A 27679-nucleotide genomic window follows, 5' to 3' on the forward strand; every position below is an offset into this window, starting at 1 on the left:
CCAGTTCTCTTCCCAAAGAAAAAGCAAAACTAAGAAAACACTGGGAGTCCCAGAAATCAATGGATACTGACAAAATAAGAAGTAATTGTCGATGACGAACAGAAGTAAAGGATTATTTGTTTGTAAATGGCTTCCTTGCATGAGGCCAATTGGGTGTTCATCTGTATGACAGAAACATCGTTGGAGACACTACGTGCCGTTCAATGGATGATTTATTGAAAGATTGAGAACAAACAACTTCAAGGCACCCACTCCTCTGTATTTCAACATACTACTTGGTCCAAAATTGTTTTTCTGTTGTACTATACAGCCTTCACAGTGGGTCCTGCTATACGTATTTTCTTTATAGACTGATGTCAAAGCTGCAGAGCACCATGTATTTTCTACATTCATACCAACTATTAAAATGCAGAAATATTTCCATAAAAGAAAAGTCACATGACAGAATTGCAGTTACATAAAGCATAAACTTAATGAAACTTCCCACTGATCGCAGAACTCAAGCCAAAATATGCACTTAAGTTATAAAATGTTAGTAAAAAAACAGAAGAACATTCTAATTTACTGACAAATGAGAATGACTCCCAATGTTGACAATGTGAATAAATTGTTTCTTTATAAAATGCAAAAAAAAAAAACCAACAACAAAAAAACAGGTGAAGGTCTTTGTGTGAATTTAGATTCGGCAGTAAAGTCAACATCCAGTGTTGAATAGCTCACTAATAAAAGCACTCATGCTACCTTATTCTGTCCACCATAATGCGCTGACACATGGAGCAGAGGCAAAAAGCCTTGAGAACTGTACAGAAAACAGCTGATTTAAGTGTCTGAGTGTGCATGCAAATACATAATGTTCTCTTCTCTGATAGTTTGTTTTCTGACATCTACCTTTGGCAAACGTTCCTCATCTGTGTCACGGCAGCTCTTCCAGAGAGGCGGCACTCCACTAACTAACGTCACTCCTATGTAAGGCAGGTTGATTTGAAGAGCACTACCCCGTACAACAACAACGACGATGATTTGGAAACGTTGTACAGATGACATGGATTTTTCCTAAGAAAAGATTTGGCTCAAAGGGAGCGCTGACATTAATAAAATTGGAAACATTATCCTTGTAATCTAAGTGGAAACGTCACAACACTGGGCATAATACCGAAAAGAGCTTGTTCTGTTGCATAGAAAACTTCTACAAAAAGGAGCAATATAACAAAGCACAAACATATACAGCTTAAATGTGAGCCTGAGAGATGAGTTTTTCAACAGAGTCCAGACAAATCTAATTCAATTTACACCACATCCCTTTACAGAATGATTTCTGATTACTGAAGACACGTAAATAAATACAATTTCTCTTGTAAAATCTCTAACCTGAAATAAATTTGTCCCAAAACTTTGCTACAACTTTTATGACTGTACAGAAATGAAATGGCTGGCTGAGGGTAAAAGCGAGACTCCAAGAAAAACTGACACACACACATACACACACAGGAAATACTTGCAAAATGTACTTTCAGGTCTGAAATTATGAAGAAATCTACGGAGGCTGGATGCTTCTCGTGTCTCAAAAATCACCGTGATTCCTTTCTGTAATTTTAAATCTGTAATTATTACAAAACTCCATGAGTAAGTGGTAGTAAAAGATAACAAAATTACCATCAAGGTATTAACAGCTTAACAATGTAAAACAAAGTCAAATTAACACTAGCGTATAAAACAAAATGCAACAGATAGTCCTCCGATTCAAACGCTGAGGGTAGTGTAGGGTTGTGTTTGAAGGGCGGGGTGGGGGGGCGGAGGGGGTGGTCCCTTGGCTCAGCGTGAGAGCTTCTGCCTGGCCACATCCCAAGAATCAGGAAAGTGGTCTGACTCTAGTGTAGTGGTGAGCGTCCTAGGCCTCAAAGCGCTTGGGGCAGACCATGGGAGCAACGAGGGTCCACATGTAGAGGATGAGACAGACCCAACAGGAGACCACCTTGATCCAGAACACTGACCAGCTCCCGTCTAACAACTTCTCAATCTTGTGGTCGTCAAAACTGTAAAAGGAAGCAACATGTTGATGAAGGCAATGCTATGAGAGTGAACCAAAATAGTAAATATGCAGTGAGCTCAAAATCCACTATAAACAGTCTACCTGTCAAACACAGAAATGAATTCTTTCTTTAACTGTTTTTAAAGCTCTAAATGGGCTAGCACCCTGGCATCTCTCAGAACTTTTACAGATTTTTTGAATGTGCTTGAACACAATCGTCCACTAAGAGGTTTCTTTTCCAAAATAGCTCACACACAAACTTCAACTGAAAATCTTTGGCCAAAATTACACATTTTGTTTTCAAAGTATTCTCACACTCAGATGACATTAAAAACGTGCAACAGGTACTTGAATGCAAAAATCCAATAAAAAGAAAATTAAAAAAAAAAAAAAAAAAAACGTGCAACAGAAGTAAATATTTCCATCAGTGAAGACAACTTTCTGTAAAATAAATCCATTCCTTCAATCAATCACACAACAGATAGTAAAATTAACTATACAGCTATTAAAATGAAGCTGTTCAACCTTGAAAGTGTGTGCTTTATGCCTCTGCCATTTGTTGATATTGCACATACTTTCAGTAGCCTTTGTGCTAAAAAGGTGAAGCAAGCATGCACTGCATGAACTGTATCCTTTCCTCTGAAGATGATTTTACTAGAGAAAACAATCCCTGCTGCACTCAAGACCTGCCTTTTTTACACTTACTGAGATACCTTGTAGAAATACTGTCAGAAAACAAAACAAACAAAATATCAACCAATAACTAACGTCACCTAAAGTGCAGTATTGTACTCAAACACAGTTTTCCATGTCATTTCGTTTTGGCTGGACTGCACCAGACATGCAGGCATGAGCTGCTCTTGTTTGCAGACTTTTCAAACACTGAATTATTGTCTCCTCCTCTGCTTTACTTGCATTTTTCCTCTCTGATTCGTGCTTGCGAATAGTAACACAGAGCTGCATCTTTTGTTGATGGATGAGGGCTGACTGCAACTTGAGGAATTGTCCAAATGAGTTTTACACAGAGAGTCATAATGTTGCAAGTACTCTCTATCAACTGTGAGGAGATGTTTTCACTTTAACTGATAGTTAATCCAAAAGAGTCCTGGGTCTTTCTATGAGATCAGTGAAAAAATGTATGAAACTAATGAAAAGTGTCAACACTTTTCCAAGGGAAGACTTCTGCTGTGACCAGAAGGTGATGATGAAGCTCAAGTAGATCCCAGTTTCATTTATCGTATTGTTAGCAATCAAAAAATCTGTTCCATGATTGAAGCCTCTTTGTAATTCCCTGTTTTAGATTTGAGCACATATAATTGAATTTCTTGTTTTTTCCTATTGCCTTCACTGTTGTTAAATGTTGTCAAATCAAGGCGCTATATAAAAAAATCTGATTTGATATGATTTGATAAAGCTTGATAGAGCCGAGGGGAATAATCCCCCGTGGGTTTGTCACTACGGGTTAGGCTTTTCCATTGTCACTTCATCCATAGTTATTATTTTAAAAAATGATTTTAGCCACTTTTAGCCACTCAAATAAGACGAAATTTACAACATGCAACCTTAATCTGGTTCCTTGATTTGGGTAAGGCCACTACAAACATTTTTCTCATGTGATATTTTCACTTGTCATAGCAGGAAAAGAGAACACGTTTTTTTTATGTCAGATTTATAAAGCTGCATGTTTGCCTAATTCTGTTTTCCGAGGATGTTTGTGATTACCCCAGAAATTAAGGAAGGACGTTTCTATCGCTTGCTCTGTATCAACTCCTCCCCAGTAACTGGATTTGCACACCCATATATACCAAAGCACATTTAGAGAATCACTTACTGGAACCAGTTGGTGACGGTCATCATGACGTAAAGGGATGCCAGGAAGAAGACGAAATGAAAGTAGGAGTAGCTGTAGATGGTTCCCTCCCTCTCATCGTACACGACGTTCTGGCCTCCACCAGTCTTCTCCTCATCGTAGTCGTCTAAAAATCACAGGACGATGCAAACAGAACGCGGGTTAGTGTCACTTTTAATGTGAGAAAATGCCTAAAGACACTTCAGTTGCATTTAGCGGTGTGAACCAGGAGAAAAGATATGTCCCCAAATCTGACACTGTACAAACATATTTATGGACAAACTGACTATGTTTTGCACTTTATATACGCCTCACTGTTAGGTATTTTTGGTTATATATTGCAACTATTAGCTATTTTTTTATATTATGCATCTTACTGTTACCTCTAGTTGCTATATATTGTATTTTATATTCGCTATACATTTCTTTTTCTGCTATGTTATTTTAGTCCTTGTATACTGCACTTTTTGTATCTGCACTCCTAATTCCTATTACAACTGCTGCAAAGAAATTTCCCTTAAGATAAATTAATTTTATTTTATCTTATGCGAGAAAGCCCAGTGTCATTCTGGATTTAGTAATATGAAGTATGTGTTATTCCCAGATAGGGCTAAAACTAACACTTTCATTATTGATTAAACTGCAGACAATTTTCACAATTATTGGTTATTGTAGCTAAGTCTACAAAATGTCAAAAAAAAACAAACTGAAAAATACAAGTATCTGCAGCTCAAAATTATGTTTGAAATGCTTCTTTTGTCCAACTAAGAGCCAAAACCCAAAGTCCTCTTCATTTAATATCATAAATGACAAAAAAGCAACAAATTCTCACATTTAAGAAGATGGAGCCAGCAAATGTTTGACATTTTTACTACGCAAATTATCAGAAGAGCTGGCAATTCATGAATTGCTACTGCAGCTCTACTCTCAAAATAAAACATGTATATTTCTGATTTTTATATCTGCCAACAAACCCATTTTATTTCCAGCAGGGGGCAGTGTCAGCCTACCCACAACTCTACTTCACTGCTGGTCTTGCCTCACTGTGTCATTCTACCCTCCTAGTAACAGTGACATCATCTGTGTTTGCTGACCAATACTTTCTCACCATCCTCAATCTGGCTGAGGAATAGCAATGAGCGTAGCCCCTCTGTGTGCAAACACCACGTCTGGGGACAGACGCATACACACTAAACAGGCTGAAGAGACAGAGAGAGAGAGGAAGGAGGGGAAAAAAAGATGTGGTGGTGGTGGTGGTGGTGAGGAGAAAGGATTTGGCTTTCCTCACCTGTGTCATCTCCAAAACAGAAACAGCAGCGAGCTCTCTGCAGGACAAAGAAAAACATACCGGTTACCACTGAACTGGAGCAGACACACACATTTTGTCTCTTGGGCTTAATTTGTTTAATTTGATAAGGACGTCTAATTGTGAGCGTCTGGTCGGTGGGATTTAGTAAGTCCTGTTAATCTGTTGAACCAGTGTGTCTTTTTCATTAACCCGCACACCCAGTGAGAGCTGAATATTTGTGCGTTTACCTCAGACTCTGGCTCACTGTTCCTGCACACCCGGAGCGCTGCAGAGCTTCGCCTGGTGGTGGACGTCAAACTAGAGGGAGGGTGGAGACAGAGATAGAAAGACAGATGGAGGGAGAGAAAGGTTGTAATTCCATCACTGTGCATTTTTCCGTTAATTTGCAGTTTCAGACTGCTGCAGGGTCTAATTCCCTCCTCTTCAGAGGATGACCACAAGAGACATGATGCCTCCACTTGATGAGAAACACATGTGAACCAACGCAAAAAGCCATAGTTCTCGCCTCTCACACCCTCTGCTCAGCCATAGCCAATCATGCGCTGTCTCTCCAGAGTCACAGCCAATCAAAACTACCCTGTCTCTGTCGCTACAGCCTGCCATCAAATACATCACCTTTATTCCACACTGCTTCTAACACAACTGCTAATAATGGGTTTAGCTTTGAGCCTTCACGAAATCTATTAACAATTTAAATCTAATGATATGATGATGTATGATTTGGAAAAGGACAACCAAGTGAGTGTGTGTGTGTGTGTGTGTGTGTGTGTGTGTGTGTGCATGCCTCTGTCTTACCAAGAGTAAAGGACGCAGCCAAAGAGGATAACCGTTCCAAAAGCTGTGACAATCTTCTTGTCACTCTCAGTCCCAGAGTTGAAGGGAAACACACACACGGTTGTGTTCACACCATTTCTTTCCACAACTAGACAGACAGAGCAGACAGAGATGGATGAGGCGAAAGACGAAGCAGAGGGAGTATTGTAAGGAGTAGGGAGATTGTGAAAGAAGCAGTGAGTGTGTGTGTGTGTGTGTTTTGGCACAGCAGTATTGAGAGGAGGAGGGGAAGGAGAAATATAGAGGCACAGTAAAACATACAGTAAGTACAAAAGCACCGGCAGCCTCAGCAGTAGATAGAGTACTTGAGTGTTACTTTGGAGGCGTGTGCTGATATTAAATATTTATGTTCAGATTATCTTTACAATACTTTCTCAGCGTGGAATATTATCTTGACACCTACTATCAAAAAAGGAGGGCGGTAGGGATGGAAATGTACGTCTGACTTATAAAGTAATTTGTTTTGAGAACACAACTTTCTCTTAAGCTCTCTGTGAAACTTTTTATCATGGAGGTCTTAATGCCTCATCTCAGACAGGCCTTGGTTTATGTTTCTCACTCTTGAGTGTCCCACGATAACTTTTCACAGAGCAGATGAGCAGGATTCCTTATCTGTTATGATAACATTGAACACTTGACTGTCAAATCAGTGTCCTCAACCAGAAAGCAATGGAAATAATGATGTTTTTTTGGTAGGTGTCTAAGCAAGAGGTGCTTCCCTTTTCTTGAAGTGTCTGTTCTATTGTCTCAATTATTTTTGATGGTTTATTTTTACCAAATGACTTACAACCACTATTTATTATTACCTCCACAAAGAAGGTTATGTTTTCTCTTTGGTTTGTTTGAGTGTTTGTTTATCAGCAGGATAAGGAAAAAATACTAGCCGAAATTTCATGAAGTTGTTAGAAGGATGTAGGAAGGGCTACAGGAAGAAAGAATTTAATTTGCAGTAGATCTGAATTACAGGGCGGATGCATGAATGATTTTACTGTTACGTTAACATTATGAGATGCCAGCAAAATGCTCTCCACAGCATCACAGAGCTACTGCATCATCAGTTGTTTTTTTTCTCCACTCCTTTATTCTTTCATTTGTCACCATCTGTGTATTTATATTGATTTTGTTCCTTTTCCTAAGTGGGACAGTGTGTCAATGCAGGAGTTGTAAGAGGAGCAGCTGTGCGAGTGTCAGCCCACTGGTTTGACTTTATCAATCTTTAGTACGGGGCGGTCATGTTTCTCATGGTGTTTGCTGCAGCACTGATAAGCCTAACCTGTGACTCATCATAAAACTACTTGTTGATCCGAGTTGACTGAACGATGGCTGTAATAACTCATTAGAGATGAGTGTCTGTTGGGACTTACTTTCTTTTGGTTTGCTGGAGAAAGCTGAGAAGGTGAGGTACATGACGTACACACTGATGACTCCTGGCTGCAGCAGGCCTGATGTGGGCTGCACTGCAGGGACACAAAAGTGCATAAAGGATTTCATTATTACTGCCAGAAATTCCAAGTTGGTGTTAATGCTTTTAACAAAGTGCTGTACATATTAAAGTCTTGCTCATCATTAATTCTGTCGTTATCATTTTTGAGGTGTCTAAGGTGCGGCTGTTTCTGAATTTTTCTTTGTGATAAACATGGTAGCTTTCTACAAAAGGCACCTAAATGCAAATGCTTGTGCTTTCATTTGTATGGAGAGTCAAATGAGATCATGTGCTGGTGGGGACAGGTTCTCACGTTTCTGTATGCACGGGGAGATGGCCAACAGGGAGACGATGAGACACAGGCTGCCATTGATGCCCAGGAAGATCTTGTTATATAAACAGGCCTCGGGGTCGGTGTAGAACACACCCATGAAGACTAAGGCTCCTACTGCAATACTGAACAGCATCAGAGTCACAAAAGCCAAAGCTGCGTACCACAGACGATTATACGAGAGCCCTGAACTCCTGCAGCGAGAAAGAGAGGCGGGAGAGAGAGGAAGCAGACGGCAGAAAGGGAAAAACACAACATGAACGAGGGTAACGCAAATTGAAGAACAAAAATAATCAAGTAAACAGGGAAAAAAGCCAAAAAAACGAACACATGAGAGATATCCCTAAAGAAAAATTCAAAGAGAGAGAGAGTTATGTTTGGTGAGTTGTTCCTGCACCCCGTGGAGATGAAAAGACAGGTTTATGGTTGCTTAAGTGCTTTCACATCCGTTTTTCTCGGTCTAGAAATTCAAGGTTTTACTACAACACTAAAAGTGGGTTCAAGTGAGCATACCAATGCACACTGAGAGGTTTAAGTTTACTACATTGGTTACCAAACCATTAAACAAATTTGAAACAATCTGCTGTGGTATGTGTGTCTGTGTGGGAAAGGAAAGGGAAACAGAGTGCACGCTCCTAAACCATATGCATCCTGTGAATCTGCACAGGGCCGGCCCACTGCCGGGCCTCCCCTCCACCCACAGAAACACAGAGCTTCATTACTTCCTCTTTACAAACTTTTTTCATCCAAATAACCCCACAGCAAAAAAAGGCCCACCCTTTGAGCTTCTCATGATCAAATAAAAAGTACTGCACTGCTCCCATGCTTACAGGGCAGACCCAGGCTCTGAGTTACTGGGACAAAAGACAGACAGGAGCAGAGAGAAGACATGTGTCTCTTACCAGTTTGTGTTCCATCTGTGTGCAAACTCCACCAACAGCATGAGCTGGATCAGCAGGAAAATGAACCCGCCAGCTGCTCCTACATAGCGCCACACTGTGGGATTGAACAGAGGCAGAGATAGGCAAATCGTTTTAGAGATGAGAAGATCTGACAGCAGATATCTGTTTCACTCTCATGCTGTGAGGTCAAAGATGGCAGGGTTACTTCAGCAGCGGAAGACAGTGTATTTGAGTGAGCTTGGGACATACAACAAAAAAATTCAATAACTGTTACTTCCTCTTACTTCAGAGTTTTCTCTGCTTACCTTCCAGAAAGGTTTCCTCTTCTGGGAGGAAGAAGCCTCCAGCGCAGCACGCCACCAGCACAATAAACTTCAGCAACCAGAACCTGACGTTCAAAGCAGTGATAATGAGAAGGGAAACACATGAAAAAAGTGAAACATAAAACACACAAAAAAAGGAAACAACATACAAAACAATGACGCCTGACAGAACAGCTTTAGTGTGACTTTGACAGTATTCCAATCAGGGTTCCCACATTTTCATGGACAAAATTTCAAACTTTTCCAGGACCTTTCAAGACTTTTTTATATCTCTTTTTTAGTAGATTCGATAGTAGATTCAAAAGTAGATTCGAAATATATTCAAATGTAATTTTAGTTAGCGTGCATACATGTAAGGGACACCGGGAGAAAATGAAGAACATGCTATACATGGTAAAGAAAACGTCACAAATCAACCCATGTTAGCACTATGTTACGTCATCAGATAGAAAACAAATTTGCCGTTAGGCTGCAATCAATGAAAAGTTATTCACAGAAGGTTTCTGTAACAATTTCACTAAACACAACAAAATTCCATGAATTTTCCAAATTCCATGACTTCTGCAGGTTTTCCATGAGCATGGGAACCCTGAATAATGCAAAAACTACATACTGTATCAATTAGGAATACATAGTATGAGGAATACAAAAATACTGAGATCTGTAAGATAACACATGCTTATGTTTATGTCATAATTGTGTTCAGAAAAGAGATCACTTGTCATGTTGCAGGACGAGGAACAGACCTAACTTATGACTTATGACATTAAAGGAACACTCAATTACTCACTAAGAGTTAAGTTAACTTTAGTGAGTAAAACTTTTTCACGTCTTCAAGGTGAACAAAAGAATCAGAAAATTAACTTTTTTTTGATGAATTGAAGACATAGGAGGCCGTGTTTCACAACAGCAAAACTGTACCAAGACATCTGTTTACAAACTCTCATACAACTCATGCAGTATAACCTAAGTCTCATTAATCCAGTCAAGGTTCAGTACGTCCTAAACATGTGCATTTTTCCAAAAAGAAGTATTTTTTTAACATAATTCTACAGAAAAATGCTCATGTAACAATGAGTAGTGTGCCTGCTTTGTTTATGCAAAACATTTTTAAATGCTGCAGTTTAAGCAAAAGTGCATGTGATTGCGAAGTACTAAGAATGTAACCAGATAAATGAAACTTGGATTATACTGCATGAGTTGTGTGAGAGTTTGTAAACGGATGTTTTGATATAGTGTTTGCCATTTTATATGGCTCCCTGTGATTTCAGTTCATCAAGAACTTCTGCCTTTTTTGGATTCTTTGTTCACCATGGGGGCGTGTGGGAAAAAGAAAGTTTTCTTTTCAAATTCAAGGTAAAAGAGAGTGAAAAATGCACACATAATAAACATTTAGGGGTTGAAGTATTCCCTTTATGAAAACATGTAATGTACCGACCTTCAGTCAAGCGTTTGAATTTTCCGTAGCTTTTGCGCTCACAGAAAAGCACTACAAATTTGGGGTTCCAGCTTTTTATATAGTGTTCAATAAAAGACAAGATGAAAGGTGGAAGGAAGGAGGAACTGGGCCTTCTTACCCATTGTGCACAGCCGCCCTGCAGCCGGTGCTGTTGTTGACTCGTATGGTGAAGATAGAGAAGAGGAAGAAGAAGCAGGCCATGCCGAAGCACACCTTGTAGACAGCAGAGTAGCCAACCAGAGTTTTGCAATTCTCCCCTGCATTCATCTGCTGACACAACTCACTGTAGAAGGGGATCTGATTGACAAAATCACAAACACACACTTAGATTAGCTCATTATGGTGCTGAACCCCCCACCTCCCTCCAACTCTGCTCATGTTTGTCTAGTGCGCGGCCTCAGTGAAAAGGCCCGATGGCGTCTATTCTGAACGTCACGCCTCTAAAGGAACAGAAAGAGAGAACAGGCAGCAACAACAACCCCTCTTTCTGTCCGTGAAGCCCTCTTTCATCCCTCGTTCTCTACAGGCTGTTAGAGGGGCCTTACAACTAACTGTCAGTGTACACAAACAAAAGACACAGATGAATAAATTAACTGCCTTTTGTCAGCAAGTCAGAGGGACTGGGAAGAGTGAAAAGCAGAGAGAGCACGAGCAAGAGAGAAAGATTGGGAGATCCATCTTAGTATGAATTTCCAACATTTATTTTGACCTACAGTGAGCTGCATAAAAAAAAGTAGATAAGGACTTTGCCGTGGCCTTCAACAGGAAATTGGAAGTGCTTCAGTGGCTCGGTGCCAACAGACGAGACGGCCTTTGCAATGATAACCACAGAACGAGGCTCACATATCTGTTCCCCTCTCTGATGCCCCCTGACTGCAGCGATGTGAATCAAAGTCCAACACACCAGCTGCTTTTCAAACAGAAGTCAATTTTTGAGAGTACTACAGATCTTTACTGTCAGATAATAAATGGTTTGAGTTGGCTTTACAAGTTATTGGCAAAGTATTTTGATCCTCGAGGTTGTACACATGGGTGAGACGCCAGCGGATTGAGTTGTCATCACCTAACTGTGTCGCACAGTCCAGCACCAGATCACAACATAGAGTAAAAAGCCCATTTCAGAGCTTTTGTCTCACGTTGAGGACCATATTAGCATGTCCATGGTGTCGTGATTAAGAGGGAAGGGGGCCGGCTGTTTCAGACAGCTGTAAATCTCTTGAGAAAAGACCAGCACTCTCATACGCACAATGGCTGCTCTCTTAGCCGGGACTTCCCACTGTGCTCAGTGTGCGACTGGCAGTGTGCGTGTATATGTGTATATAGCATGTGTGTGTAGCTCAGCGGGCTTTGCGTGGGGCTATCAGAGGCCATTTTGTGCCTGGATGGGCCTTTAACGGGGTTGTCCTCTCAAAAGGAGACACACAGCGGGGAGTCGTTTATTACTGTACAGCAGACACTGGCAGAGAAAGACAGCAGAAGAAAAACAGCAGAGGAAGATTGGTGGAAAAATATCAGTCTTCAAACAGCGCTCTCATTTGGGGAAGCTTGCAGTCATTGCCATAGTAACACAGTCAGCTGATGGTATTCTTCCTGGTCTTTCAAGTCTAGTGAATGCTGATAGCAACTGAACTGTACATAGTGTATGACACCTCCAGGACACCAGTATTAACTTAGACAAAGAGACTCTTACTCCTGTCTGATCACCCGGATAACTCTATTGTTGTAAGAGCCACATAAGCCCTGCAGGTAAGTTGGAATTTCTCAGAAACAACCACAGAAAGAGTCTCATAATAATCCTACATTATGACGATTCAAAGAGGAAATATGGGGAGAAAAACAACACATGAAAGCTGAGAAGATCAAAAGAGAGAGCAGCAGGCCTCCTGTGTATCTTCTACCAACTTCATGGGTTTGGTGGGCGTTTAAAAACAGAAAGCTAGCAGCCTGAACTCCTGCCTCCTTGACTGTGACCTTACTACTGTGAAGATACACATGGGATCTCCAGATAAGATAGTGGGATGTCTTCTTTGCCTGTAGCAATGACGAGGCAACACTGGTACATCCTCTGAAATTTTATTCTATTTACACCACAGAGCTCAACACAAAAGTCGGCTCACCTGGCAAGAAAACATCAAATTTCAAAATAAATGTGTGCTGAGCGCGTAACCTACAAATATGTTCCTTTTCAGTTCTGTTCCATGTCTGCAGACTGATTTTATGTAGTTAACCTCTGAGAGGGGAAGCCTGGGGAGAGAGTACACTATAGACGTAGCAGGAGGCCAAAAAAAAAGGTCACAGTTTGAAAGTTACTGTAAGCTGGTTTACTACAGCAGGCTCGCTACAGCTACAGCTTTTTAAGACCTTTATAATGCCACTTGAAATGAAATACAGACTTTTACAGAAGCCAATATTTAAGGAAAAAAGCATATAACAACATCAATGACTTAAGATAAGGGGTAATTTATCGTAACATAAAACATGACTCTTTGATGCTGTTAGTGCAAGAGCCATTCAGTGAATTATTATTCTTTTTAAGTTACCCATTATTTTGAGCTTTTGCAACACCAAGTCAGATAAAAAAAAGATTCACAAAAATCCCATCTACAAAATCTGAGCATTTTTAAGACATTTGAAAGATCAATTGAAGATATTTTAATGGCAACCAATGCCTCATTTTTAAATTGATAAACTCAATGCCTTTAAAGAGTTTTGAGGGATCCGTGGGAACCCTGTGCAGCCTCTCAGCTGACCCCCTTTCTTCTGCTCAGTTAACTAGGCCATTCACAAAACAACAACAGAATTAACAACTAACACATTATTTATACTTACAAAGAGTAGACAATGCAGACATAACTCATTTCTGAGAAAATACGCAGATTTTTTAGTATTGACAATCAGAAAGCAGCAGATATTTAACAAGTAGACATAAGAGTTGTGTCAGTACAAGATACAAACAATCCCTTACGTGTTACTTTACAAAAGCAGCAATAATCAATGTGCCCCGCTCATCTAAGAAATGAAAAAAAAGGGGGGGGGTGTTGGGGGGGGTGTTGAATGCATGACAGAAACAGGTAATTAGTGAGTATAATTAGGGCAATGTGGACTTCAGCTGACACCTGGATGAACTGAATTATAAATACACTCAACCAAACTGGATTTTTTAAACAACAATATAATTACAATAGTTTGGAACAGGAAAAAGCAGATAGCTGATTAGTCGGCCGATATGTTCAAATGAAAAATACCAGACACACTCACAGCAGAGGGGACCAGCTCTCTCTGGAGCTGTACCCACTGACCAAGCTCCTTGTTGCTCGTTCTCATACAGCCCTCTTCAGCTCCGGTCTGGAGTGTACGCTGTCATGTGACCGGTGGAGGTTGCACAGCCATCGGCCAACTATTGGAGTCTAGTTTCACTGATAGCAGTGGTTTGTAAAATGTCTTATGGGCCAAACCGATAAATGTGTGGACCTCTGTGATACGCTCTCACTCACTGAACCCTGCAAGATTTATCACTTTGCTTGTTTTTGTACAGTATTTTTAAAAATATTAGTTCCGCTTGCACCTCTGATATTGACATGCCTGATTTCAGCTGTAAACATCAGATACATTTAAACTAATCCTGATAAGAACTAAACAACTGATTTTTATTTTGCTACTTTGAACAGAAACTATCCTGGACTGATGTACCCAATAATTTGACTGCACAGAAAATCATGACCTCTGAGTATATCTCATCATACCTTAATACCAGTCTATCATTCATCACTGTACTAAGAAGCACTTATCTGTTAGAGGCTGTTGTGACTCCGAGTTTCAGAACAACTCCACTCTCCACTTAATATGACGCTGTAGTGGAGCACATAATGCGCCTTTTATTCCTCCCTACTTTTATACTTTCAACCACAGACAGTTCAAACTCTGGAATTATATGACATTTTTTTAAAAAAGCGTGCATGCGTGGGTGTTGAGGGAGTTACACTTTGCTGAGTGTGATTTATGTACTCACGTGGTCTCTCAACTCCTGCTCCACAGTGGGGGACATCATGATGACACAGATGACGGTGACCAGCACGAAGTAGAGGGCGTACATGATTCGTGTCCCCGTGGACTGTTTGATCTTGGGGCAGCAGTTACAGCAGCACGAGCAGGCCGCTGAGCCGCAGCAGCAGGCCAGCTGCTCGCCCCGAGAACAATGGAGAAAAGAGGGAGAGATGGGGAAAACATTAGCTATCAGTTACACAATTTTCCACACTGTTATAAGCCATCTGATACAGACATAATGTATTTACGGGGCACTTGGATCAGGCAGGACAGGCTGTGTGTGTGTGTTTTGCAACCATCTCTACTAGACACTGCAGTTTGATTTTCTTTAAGATCTTTAAGGCTTGCTTCTTTAAGGCAACAGAGAAAACAAAAATCTCCCAAGATCTCTAAATGCATTTGTTGAAAATTTACTTCTTGCAACTAAAGTTTTGTTGTAGTAAAAAGATGGCAAACGTGAGCAGTGGACAAAAGATGAAAATAGAAATACACCCGAGGCAAGAAAAAAAATCACTGTCAGAAATCTGAAAAACCTACCCCCTCTATCCTTAGACCTTCAATTCAGTAAAGGCAACCTCCATAAAAATAGAAGACAAAACCAAAACAGGAAAAGAGGGGAGGAACCTCAGAGGAGAACCAGGAGGGATTATTCTTTCAGGATGAACAGAAATATAATGTTCAGACCATGTGCAAAAATAGCAGTAGTAAAGCAGTACAGTTGTTTGAAACGTTGACGCCAAAACCAAAGACACCTTAAAGCAATGTCTTAATGAGTCTCCTCTTCATGAAACAACATAAAAACCAAAACTTATATTAATACAAATTTAAATTCAATGTTAAAAGACAGGCACTGCTCCAGAGTTATTTTTGGTGCTTACAAAATGCAACACGCATAATCCTATAACAAAAAAACACAACAGACATCTCACCCCCCACATGAGACTGTGGGAGCCTAATGCAGCTTCTTCAGTAACAAACTGGGACAACCACAGTGTAAATAAGGAGTGCTACTGCAGGTCATATAATCAGACAGATTTCAGACTTCTTAATATCACGTATAACATCATGTGACATGTTTCTCTGTCTCACCTACCATTTAAATCATGACGGCTACTCTGCACCATTTACCTCAGGTTATACATATACATATTTATTCACTGCATACATACTATATAATAAACAGAATAGAATAATATAACTATGATACGATACGATACGATACAATACGATACGATACGATACGATATTATGCTGCTAACACAACATATGTGTATAACAGTTATCCTGTGCAATTATCTGTTATGGGCAGTATCTGCATCTTTTGTATTTTATCTTATTTGTATTTTTGACATGTTTTCATCTTGTTTCATTAAGATTTTTCACTCATCACTTTTTTTCTTTATTTTGTTTCTTTTGAGCTGCTGTAACATGTGAAGTGACTAAAATAAAATTCATCTTATCTTAGCAAATGTGCATGGTTAATCAGTTGATTTAAAAAAAAAAAGTTGAAAATGTTGCAGTCATTGTGGTGGAATATAATGCGTCTGGTGCCTTCTGGCACAATCCTGAGACAGCTACCACTTGCTGCGGGTCTGAGCAAGAACACACTATTATGGCAACTTAATGGACAGGGAAAAAAGTTGCAGGAGAAGACACCAGCCTGTCTCTTAGCTCATTCATGTTTTCTATCACGAGGAACACCCCCCACTACCCCACCACCTTCACAGAAGCAACTCTTGGTCTGTGTAGACAGCGAAGTCTTGTCCGAAAACACACACACACACACACACACACACACACACACACACACACACACAGAGGCTTACTATGTTTCTTCTGACAGGCCCCTCATACAGGGGGGGCAGTCTCATGAAGACAGGCCCTGTGTTCTATTTAGGAAAGAGGAGGTTTTATAATTATACAGTAGCGTCTTTCTGCAGGCACCCCACCCTGCTTTTGTAAACGTCCTACTCATCAGCGCGTAGAACACACACTGCTGTGGTGAGAGGTGAACTTCTGTTGTGGGCTACAGTGGAGGTGTGTTACACTGAAGGGCCACAATAGTGCGCCACAGCTGGACGGCTCACACACACCAATTTCTGTGATGTTCTCCCCTTATGAGATACAAAATAAAATTTGAAAGTGATAAGGAAAAGGTGCTGTGGGCTACATGTCAGGGCTAGCCTTACCACGTTTGAGTATTTTTTTTAGCCGTAGGGGAAAGCTTGTCTCCAGGTGCCATCATTATTAGTATTAGGCGATAGCCTAGAGTGCAAGTTAGGTGTTGTACAGAAAGTACAGTTGAAATCAGCGTCGCTGTGATTTTTGTTTTCCAGTAAGTACTGTCTCTCAGGAATTCCCCATCTGTTTCATAATAAACTATCTGACTAAAGGCTAAAGCTACCTCATCATATAACTAACAGGAGCACCACATGGGTGCCACAAACAGATTTACTTATTTTTTTTAAATATCACAAACAAAATGCTTCTTCTTCTGTGATTGTATTTAGTTCATTTGTGTTCCTGAAATACAATTCTTTTCCCAATGCCCGTAATCTCTATTCATGTCGATAAAAGGTAAAAATATTTCATGTTTTAATGCACTGGGGGCATTTTTTGCCTTCATAAAAGGAATACACCTACAAAATTACCATTTGTGTATTCATTTCTCACCGTGTGAAATTGTGAAGGGAACCTTGATTTTCTCACATACCTCCACAGTAGATGAAGAATCAAAAAATAGGCCAACATTCCTCATGAATTAAAGTAAACAGGGACCACACTAAATGGCAGCAATGAAACATCCTTTTACAAACACTCACACAGCTCGTGCTGTATAATCCTAGTCTCATTACCCCAGGCCTATGTTAAGTACTTCCCAAACACATGCACTTCTGCTAAACTGTGATGAGTGTGGGAGTTTGTAAATGGATATATTGGTATAGTTTTGGTGTAGTTAAACATAGTCCCTCATCACATTGTCAGCAGGGGTGGACAAAAAACAATATAGCATATTACCAAAATATTTGCATGGCAATATTGTATAAATACAGGGAAGCCAAGCATAGATGTTTTCAATTATATAAACTATTAATATTGCAAACGCCAAAAAAAAAATCTGGCACTTTATTAGAACAATAAAATCAATTGCTGTTTCAGTCCGTAAGACGCATGTTACAGCAATAAAAATGACTGAATAACTTATAACTTTATCCTAGATAAAAACAGATCTCTTTTTTTAAGTTGTAGATGCTGCAGCGGCCACAGGTTCGATTCCAGTCTCAGCCTCTCTCTCTCTCCCCCTTTTACTCTTCAGCTTTCCTATCCCCCCCCCCCAAAAAATGTTAAAAAAGAAAAAGTAATAAATGGCAAAATATGTTATTGAAATTTTGCAAAATATATAAAATTGCAACACGACTGTATTGTGACCTAAATTTAGGAACAAAATTTAACATTACCTTATATAAACTTGTTTAAGTTTTCATCTGACCTGAATTAAATTGGTGTCCATGGTCCACTTCATTTGTGTGTGTGTGAGACTTGAACAAAGCAATGAGGGGCATTCTGTTGTTTTCTGACGCTCATCAACTCAAAGTGTGGGTGACTGTGTTCAGGGTCAGCAGATGTTCCTCTCTTACTCTCCCAATGCAAAGTTTTATCTATAAATATGTGACTGTATCTGACTTTCTTGGAAACCACCAGGAAACCCCACATTGTATCTCAAATGTTTTTTTTCTCCAGACGCGTTAATACATGATAGCAAGATCAGTTCAATGTGCCTTTCAGTCATAACAGTAATCTCGGCCCTTGTCTGTGAGTGTGTGTCCTAAGCCGGGGCCTGTAATCTGGCCAGGATGTCCTGATGTAGTAAAGCCAGTGTGCAACATCATCTGATGTGTTGCGTTCCGCTCCTGATGCCAGTAATGTGCGGTATGCTGCAGACTCGTGGAACCACACACGCCACATGGTCAGAGGGATCATGCTGCTTCTCAGCCTCCCTGCTTGCTCCGTCCAGACTGGGCCTCCCTGCTGCCAGTTTTCTCTAGATGTAACTTAACTGTCTTTTGCCCGGCGGCGCAAAAGAAAGGCAAACCAACAGGCTTGCCTTTGTGATATGTGCTGAGTGGTGTCAGTTCTCTAGCTCTCTGAACTGATTCCCATGTGAAACAAGCTCAGTTATGTCTCTGCACAGTTCTCTCTAAGAGCTGAGACAAACATCGCTGTGTCTGTTGCTCCTGTTACTGAAGTTAGAAATGAATTAAATCAAGACATTCAACTGGACCTTTAGGATCAGGAATCAACAATTCGGGCCGGTATTGTAAGTAAGGAATCTATCCTTCATCTTAATATCAGGGTTTAAGCCCTTGTGATCTTTCTTGCTGTAGTGTCTGTTCTTAGCCCTTTTTACACACAGATCGTGCTACAGGGCCGCTAAGAAGCCCCTTGTTTATGCCGCATTAGCATTTTTACACAGAAAAACAACAGCACATCACCCTAGTTTGTGATTATATACAACATGCCAGCATCCTGAAAGCAGAACAGGCGTAACCTATTACATACCACTTTCTGAGCAATAACAATAACATAACATGTCAATAATAATATTTATTGCCCCGTTATATGGCGGCAGATCTCGTCCTCGGCTCAGAGAGACGTTAAGGAGCTCGCAGACCTCATTGCTTTCCCAATTTGCAGACATATTTGGTTTTTCTTCTTCCTTTTTACATTAGGTGCTAACTGCTGCTTGTTGCTTTTTTAAATCTCACGTGGTGGGTTGCACACACAACATGCCATGAAAGCGTCACACCCATCCCCTCCATGGTCCCGTCCTGCTGGCTGTCCCTTTTACACGTTGATTCATATTACTACCACCACTGCCAGCTTAAAGGCAAGACAGCTCTGCACCCTCACTTTGCGATCGAACCTTAAATACAGAACTGTGAGGCAGAATAACAGCGCAAATAATATCCACGCTTTGAACAGGCAGTGTAAAGGGGGCTAAAGAAACCCTCCTAACTCCGCAAGTTTATACAAGCGTGAGTAAACAGGTCAACAAACAGGGGTCAGATGTAATTCTGGAATGCAGAAATAAAAACAGCAGAAAAAAACAGGTCAAATGATAACTTCGTCCTACTCGTACTATCAGGTATGGCTTGTGGGCAACAAACACAGAGACTCCATGGATGCCAGATCAAACAGTGAATGAGACCAATTTATTTCCAATCAGAATTCAAGAGTGGTGTATTAATATCCACTTTTGGAAGTTGGCAGTAAATTCATACACACGCACACAATTTACCACAGAAGTTTTAATCAAATCTAATCTAAGAGTGCATACGAAAACGTCGAAAAATAGGCCTCCAAGGCTGCGTGTGCATAATTCTGTGTTAAAGCAGATTTCCAGCCTTGAATCTAAGTTTTATGTATGTGGCCCCTGACTACACACAGCTTAACAGGATAAGCTTTTTTTTTTTTGTCTCTGCTGCACCCACACGTCTTTTTCAATGGGCGATTAATTAACCACAACAGACAAAGTAAGCGGGAAAAAGCAGGATGATTTAAGTCATGAGGGTGTTTAGATTTCATTAGTTAGGGGGTGTTTCACCAGCTGACTGCACACAGTGAGGGGGGCCAAAGAAAACTGCAGCAGAACGGGAGGGAGGGAGGGGGGAACATCTCGGGGAATTCCAACATACACAGATACAAAAAGAGTATCCATGGTAACTAAAGCTGACCCTACCCACTTAATGGGCCATCCACCCCCTGCTCCACTGCCCGCCTGCCCCACCAGCATGTCGACAGGTGGTTGGCGTGTATGCAGTGTACACCCCGACTTCAATATCAACAGCAACCCCCCACTAGACTGTCATGTTGCTCTTGCTAAATGCCTAAAGATCATCCTCAACACTGCACTTTAGCCACTTCCTCAGTTCCAGCTTTACAAGACTCAAAACAACTCTCACAACTCTCCACTGAAGGCACCAGGCCTCACTACACTGAGTGTGGGACACTCGAAAGACAAAGACTTGTCTCTTTCTCACTCAGCCTGGAGCTCTGGTTCACTCTCTTCACCTCACTTCCTCCATCCTCCCCCACAATGTTACTTGGAGGCTTATTGTTGTCCTCTGTCAATTTTCTTCTTATTTTCTCCTTTTCACTCCTTTCTTTGTTATCTTCACCTGCCCTTTACCCTAAATCAGTGACCCCCATGCTACGCTCCAGCTGTTCTCAGAGTCAAAAGAAAGACGATATTGCCCAAAGCACACACGCACAGGACAAGAATTAGCTTCACGTAGAGAGGATGGACGGGACACAGCAGTAAATACCCTCAGGAAATGAAACCAAATGCCACTCAAAGTGAAGAAAGTGTTTGCAGGGATAGATTTGCTCCTGTATGACCTTCGATTGTTAAACAAGGACTCTGACCTACAGCTGGATGCTTAATCAATCCTAAAACCACATCTGTGAGCTGTTTATCAGAGGCTGCATTGATGATAATTATCATGTTTCCTCCCTCCTGTATTCTCTCCCACCTTATTATCCTCAACCCAGCAGTGATGAAAAGAACTGCAGTATTTAGCAAACAGGAAATGGCAAGGGTAGCCTAAATTAAACATAAAGGAGTAAACTGTGGAGCACACAGCCACGCAGACACAACTGCTTACGCAATACAAACAGACCAATCACAAAATAGGTCACGCACTATATCACAGTATGGCACAGCAAAGGGGATTCGGGAGGGGGCAGACAGATACAGAGGCAGTTAGGGTGTCCTCAAGCAGAACAAATATGTCAACAATGCTTCCGCAAGTTGGAAAATTAGGAAATCTGACAACATCCGGATACCCAAAAAGTAGCCCGTGTGGCATTTGTGACAGGAGTATTTGGAACCGGACTGCAGAAACGACCCGTTTCTGTTTTTGACACAGATTCTCCTCCCAAAATTTGACCAGAGGGAAAAACTTTCATCAGTTGACTTGAAATGTTGACTTAATGTTATCAGTAGGAGTAGAAAGCAGTTTATATCGCAGCACAAACAGACAGACGTGACTCACGACCTGTGGTGCAGTTTAACTAAGAATATATTTAGTCAAGTGCTGTGTTTATGTACGAATTTGAGGAACTTTTTCTTCACTTGAGTATTTTCTTTTCATGTCACCTTATACTGTTACTCCACTACATTTCAGGGGGAAATATCATACTTTTTACTTCATTACATTTATCTGACAGCTGTAGTAGCTTTAAAAAAATTACGATTTTAGCATAAAGGTTTCTGACGTATAATGTTTTGTTATCAATTAAACTACTCTACAGTTTATACATGCACAGCTGAATTGATTAATTGATTAATCAATCAGCTGATTGACAGAATGTAATTTTAAATGTTTTTATTATTTTGAGTTTTGATGTGTGTTTTTAAAAAATGTTTTATAATTTGGAGTTTTTTGTTGTGTTATTTTTTAAAGAATTTCTAGTGTTTTGGTTTTTTAAAAAAAATAATTTTAAGGGTTTTTTGAGGGGTGCGTGGTTTTCTTTCTCCTAAAAAAATACTTTTCTGCATTGCATCCTTTTTCTTTTAATACTTTAAGTACACTTACTAACTTTTACTTAAGTAACATTTTCAAAGCAGGACGTTATATGTAACACAGTATTTTCACAGTGTGGTATTAGTGCTTTCACTTACGTAAAAGATCTGAATACTTGTTCCACCACTGCTCACAAGTGAGACGAGCACTGTCAAAACAACTTGACTGGAAGAATGTGGTATAAATATTTCAAAAACTGCATCCGTGGGAGTGTTAACATCAGGTTGATTCAAACCACCAGTGTGTTTCTTCATTCATCTCATCTAATACATTCGGCTTTATTCCCTGTCCTACTTTCCTTTAGTACATTTCGCCTTACAAAAGAAGAATTTGCTGTTACACTGGCTGCTTTTAAACCGAGGGAACTCCCTGATAGTTATAGCAAAATGATAGCAGGCGTTGGATTAAGTTGACCACGATGAATCATGACAGACCGGCAACTCAGTGGAAACTGTGGACCCCACCCTCTTCTCTCATGTTGCAACAATGCATAGAGTTGAATGCAGCTCAGAGAAACCGGCAGAGAGAGAGAAAAAAAAACTTAAATAAGACACAAAGGACAACCTTTTTCACACACACAAGTGAGGTTGGCGTGAGCTCCAGACCAAGACCTACTGCATTTCCCCTTATGTTGTGACTGACAGCCACGCTATTGTCCATATAGCTAGGCAGCTGTATACACACAGCAAAAATGTATCACTGCTCTGTTTCCTATACACAAAGGGAAGGCTTTGCTTCTCTCTTGGCAAATACAGCCCCTAGCTACAACCAACAGAGAGAAAGTTAAGTCCAATGGACAGAAAAGAAAGACAAAAGAGCCGAGGTACAGTGGAGAGCTGAAAAACAGGGCAGAAATGAAACAATCTCGTGCAGACAAAGGAGTCGTCACAAAAATAACCAAAGGAAACAGACCAAACAAGAACGGGAAGACAGTCAAAATACAAGGCAATATCAGATCAACAGGCGCAGGCTAATCCAACATCACGCGGTGTTTATCAAAAGGTCTTTTTCACTTCCCAAAATGTATTGTTTACTGGTGTGATGCTCCAGTTTCACAGAGCAGCACACAGTGGGTTCAACTGCTACTAATGGCACCATGCAAAGAGTTGGCTGGCATTTCACACGGTTACATCAGCACCTTCAGCCCTTGCACAAAACTACACAGACAAGGCACGGGAAGATGTGAGAGGGAGGAGGTTGCGGATGACAGTATCGCTGCCGTATGACAGTTCAGAGGGAGAAAAAAGAGATGAAAGATTGCCAATGATGTCCCTGTGGGAAAACAAACTCCTGCTGCTGCTGCTGCTGACCACAGCAAAATTCCTGAAGGGAAGCTGGAAATAGCAGACATGTCTCACATGGACACAGTTGGCCGGTAACTCTAATCGTAGGAATGGCCCCGAAATTTATGTCGGCGGGGATTCCTACAGATGTTCGGTGGCCGTATTCACTGAGGCTACAGTTTTACAAGTCAAGTGATTTTACGCCTCATTTCACGTGTTTTTAGGATCACCTGCCCCTCTGTGAAATTACAGCCTGTGTGGCGTGACCTCGACAACAAACAGTTGGGCGGCAACCTGATGTAACAGCTGTATGAGTGTGGCTGGTGAACATTTAGGGATAGTTTAACAATATTTGTTGATATGTGAAATGGGAATGGGCCGTATCTGTTTTTTTTTATACCTTCATACCTTGCTGGAATTTCACCGCCGGCCAGCAAGTTCACTGTTTTCTGCAGGCTGTCTTGCCATTTTCAGTCTACTCAAATACACTCACGAAATGTCAACAAATGGTAATATTCTTGCACCCATTTCCTTTATTCTCTTCTATCAAAACTTCTGCATTACAGAACCTGTTGTTTTTTATTTTGGCACCCATGTTACCATGTTAGAGCGGCAAGCATAAGCAGCGCTGCTTAATTATAGCACATCTAGATAAAAGGAGCCTCGCTGATTTTTTCCACATGGCGTGTTCGGTTTTCAGTAAAAAATAGAAAATGAAAATAGTCTTTTGATAATTATATTGACTCTATACCTAATTTCACAACAGTTTCGATGTCTTTATCCGTCACAGACATGAGGAAATACAAATATATCTATTTAACTCAACCTTTCCTGTTTCTTTTTTAAAATTACGTTTCTGTCAACAGAATCTATTCAGTTGTTGGTACAAGGTGTCCTCCTGTGAAACATTTGCAGGACTGTGCTGTTGACAATGCCGCTTGCACGGCTTCATAAATAAATGCAGTATGTGCTTTTAATTGTGGAAATAGAGTAGTTATAACATTAGGCAGCTCTGCAGCAGCGCCGCAACAACAAACACTGCCAATGTGAACTCAAGAATGCAAAACATCCTCAATACAGCCCCTCCAGTGTAGAGGGAATTGAAAGATAAAGCTCAGTATTTTTGACAGCATTTAAAAATAACACCATCCAGATTTCTAAATAACCTGGTATACCATAATACTGTGATACAAGCCTAATGGGTAATAACATTGCAGTCAGCTGGAATTCTTCAGAATTGCAGAAATCTTTTTATGAGAAATACATGAAACTTAACCTTTGTCAAATATCACCAAAGAATAAATAACAACATTGCCTGTAAATCTCAATTCATCAAACGCTTTGGTTATCTTGCACCACCCTGATAAAGGCAAGCCAAAATGTTTGGTGAATAAAGCATGCTGTACTGGAGAAAAGTTGTGCAACAGGTCACAGTGCAAGTTTAGTGCTTGATGTCTTACTCAAGAATACTTTATCAGGATTCGGGAAGGATGCTTGCTGAACCACATTTTCTAGTACCCTCTAGGTCCTCAAGACCCCTGTACCCTGCCAGAGTTGCCTGTGCCATAGCTGTGCTGCTTGAAACACCCACATGGATTCAGTCCTGTCCCACACTCGCAGCCAACGCTCGCAGCGCTTTGGACAAAACTCAACACTGAGCTAAAGCCTACCCCCTATCCCATCACAATATGGCATACATCCCCGATCCCACTGAGAAATTACAAGTGAGCTGCTCCCACTCCATGCCTGCTCCCCTCTCCAAATGTAACCCAAACAACGCCCACCCTCCCTTAATTTCCACCTCCAAGCCAGAGGAAATTAACGGACCACACATCAATTTGGGCTACTCTAAACCTCAAGACGGGGACATATATGCACACTGAAAAAAAAAGCTAATTACAAGTATACATATAAACAGAGATGGCGACAACACTAAACGGAGTGTCTGTCTGTGACAGGGATTAGGACACCACCGACACATAACTGTTTTATTGTTTGCCCTTTATTTTCTCTGTAATCCTCCCCCTGTTTCCATCATCCTGTCTTTGAAAAGAACAGGAAATAGAAGTGAGCTCCCCTTAGATGAGGGATGTGTCTGTGTAATTAAATTCCTGACCAGACCAGCTCAGCAGTGGTAACCCTGTGGTCAAAAACAATCTGCTGGATGAAACAAGACACTCAATGCTGAGAGAAATCCTCTCAAACTTAACATGTAAACCAGAAGCTGCCTGGCTTCTACAAATCTACATTTTTTTTATATTACCCACAGCCATCAAATAATTCAGACACACAAACAATGGAACCACCAGTCTCTTTCATTACTGACTAAACTGCAGAATATTTAGGGTGCCTGCTGTAAAGCATTACACTTTATCGTTATTCAAAAATCATCTGAAAAGAACTCTTTTTTGTAATGATTCATAACAGTTCAGTCATTTGACATGCATCTCAAATTGTAAATATATACTTTTTTGTTTTTTAAGTCTGTATAAATTTTGTATGATTGCTTAGTCTTAAAAAATGAATCATTTATACAATCTTTGTTTCATCTTTTTTTAAATGTATGATTGTTGCTATATAATCAGGGTTGGAAATGTACTTTTTTGTCCACCTGCCACTGAGTACAGTGGACTCAGAAATCTACCAGCCGCTCAATAAGTTACCATTATTTTTGTAGCTGGTGAGTGAAGCAAATTTAGTAGCCACCACTTGCATCTTTTACCAGCATTTGGCTGGTGCTAATTTTCATCCCTGCACAATGTCCAAAATGTTAAAATTCTGTCTTTTCTATATGCATGTGCAAATAAGTTACAAGAACTAAACTTTATATTGCAAGTTTGATTAGATTTCGATTGATTGCGCAGCCCTGATCCATATTGCCAATAGCAGTAATTCTGCAACTTCAAAACTGCCCTATAACATCTCAGAAACAAACAAAAAAAAGTAGGCCTAACCATATTATTTCCACAGGAGGTGTACTAGATAATGTAGATCATTTCACAGTAAATCTGCCTTTTTTTCAGGTAATTCTGCCTCTTTTGTCCATTATCAATTCAGAAACACAAATATGAAGCCATACCATTTCTATAAACTAAAGTTAGCCCGTGTGTGGCTGATAGAAGAAGCTAGAAACCGGATTGGCCTGAAGTTTTGGAGCTGGGGAGCAAGATGTTCCTCAGTGGTTACGAAAGTGCAACTCTGCATTACTGAAACGAAAACAAGAAAACCACAACGAAGACTCATCTCTCGCTACCTGGTTGTGCAGACAAAACAAGTCTGATCTCTGTAAACCCACAATATTTCCACCCAACACATCTGTAAAGACACTGAGAGATTACTAATAATAGCAGGTACCGCACGTTGGCTACTCGCTGATGTTTAAGCTAGTTGCCTCGTCTCTTTGTCTTCCGGCGGCTGTAACGTTACTACAGTTAAGTTATTCAATCATTTTAGTGAGAGGATTATAACGTATTCTTATTATTAATGAGTTATGATGGCTGACAGGGCTTTGGGGGGGGGGGATCGCCACGACACAAAATAATCGCTTGCTCGCGTTAGCTGACAATGAATAGCTACAGATGTCGATACAAACAGTAAACAAGACCGAAGTCGACGTTACACCAAACGTTAGCTTCATTGTAACGTTTCATTGTACGTGAACGTTTCCAACCGTGAGCCTTTGAACAACAACAAAACAGCAGTAAGTCCGAGTATTGTTCCTCACCTGCGAGACACAACACGGGGTGCACATTTTGCGGGGGGGGACAATAAATAAAATCCGCTCAGGAGAGAGAGGCGAGTTCGCTGATTTCTCTGTCGGTTTCTTCCTTTTTCCACATGAAATCAGCCCCGCCACACAGCAACAACGCGACTGTCCTCCTCAAACTGCTCCGTCCTCCCTCCTCCCTCCTCCTCCCTGCCGCTGCCGCCGCCGCTGTCTCTCCTCCCCCCCCCCTCAGTATTCCTCCCTGTCTCTCCTCCCACAGCACATCACCAGCACGAAGCCAAACACAAAGCTGAGCTGCCTCTTCCACAGAGAGCATCAAGAAGTGGTTCAAGCCAGATGACTCAATAAACCACGAAAATCTAAAAAAAAAAAAAAAATCTGACACACTCTGAGGTTACAGTGTGCTTTCATTTCTGATCAAAGCCTCTCACAACACACACATTCATCGCAATAAACTGCACAAAGCCTGTAAGATCGTTAAAGTATTAAGATAATGCATTTTTAATAGAGATGTTTTACTGGATTATTATGGCAGTTATAAAAAAAAAGGATGAGAAAGTACAAACATGGATGGATTACT

At 40.6% G+C, this 27679-nt stretch overlaps 1 protein-coding gene across 1 annotated transcript; it reads right to left on the minus strand.

Moving 5' to 3' along the window:
- Positions 1-194: 194 nt before the first annotated feature.
- Positions 195-27283, minus strand: serinc5 (serine incorporator 5). Its single transcript, XM_042488572.1, has 12 exons — positions 27097-27283; positions 14469-14636; positions 10578-10756; positions 8983-9065; positions 8678-8771; positions 7758-7969; positions 7386-7478; positions 5983-6109; positions 5415-5484; positions 5167-5203; positions 3861-4005; positions 195-2033 (listed from the first exon to the last, which is right to left on the minus strand). The coding sequence occupies exons 1-12, from the start codon at positions 27121-27123 to the stop codon at positions 1889-1891; spliced, it is 1380 nt and encodes a 459-aa protein (XP_042344506.1). The 5' UTR covers positions 27124-27283; the 3' UTR covers positions 195-1888.
- Positions 27284-27679: the final 396 nt, after the last annotated feature.

The sequence above is a fragment of the Plectropomus leopardus genome, chromosome 6 (genome assembly GCF_008729295.1).
Source record: "Plectropomus leopardus isolate mb chromosome 6, YSFRI_Pleo_2.0, whole genome shotgun sequence".
NCBI lineage: Eukaryota > Metazoa > Chordata > Actinopteri > Perciformes > Serranidae > Plectropomus > Plectropomus leopardus.

What these genes read in the sequence shown, in the direction of transcription:
- serinc5 (XM_042488572.1), bottom strand. Translation starts at nt 27,123, where the DNA reads ATGTGCACCCCGTGTTGTGTCTCGCAG. An exon ending in AGGGCGGCTGTGCACAATGG is followed by an intron (nt 9,066 to 10,577) that starts GTAAGAAGGCCC and finishes TTTGAACGTCAG; the next exon opens with GTTCTGGTTGCTGAAGTTTA. An exon ending in CTCCAGCAAACCAAAAGAAA is followed by an intron (nt 6,110 to 7,385) that starts GTAAGTCCCAAC and finishes CTGTCTGTCTAG; the next exon opens with TTGTGGAAAGAAATGGTGTG.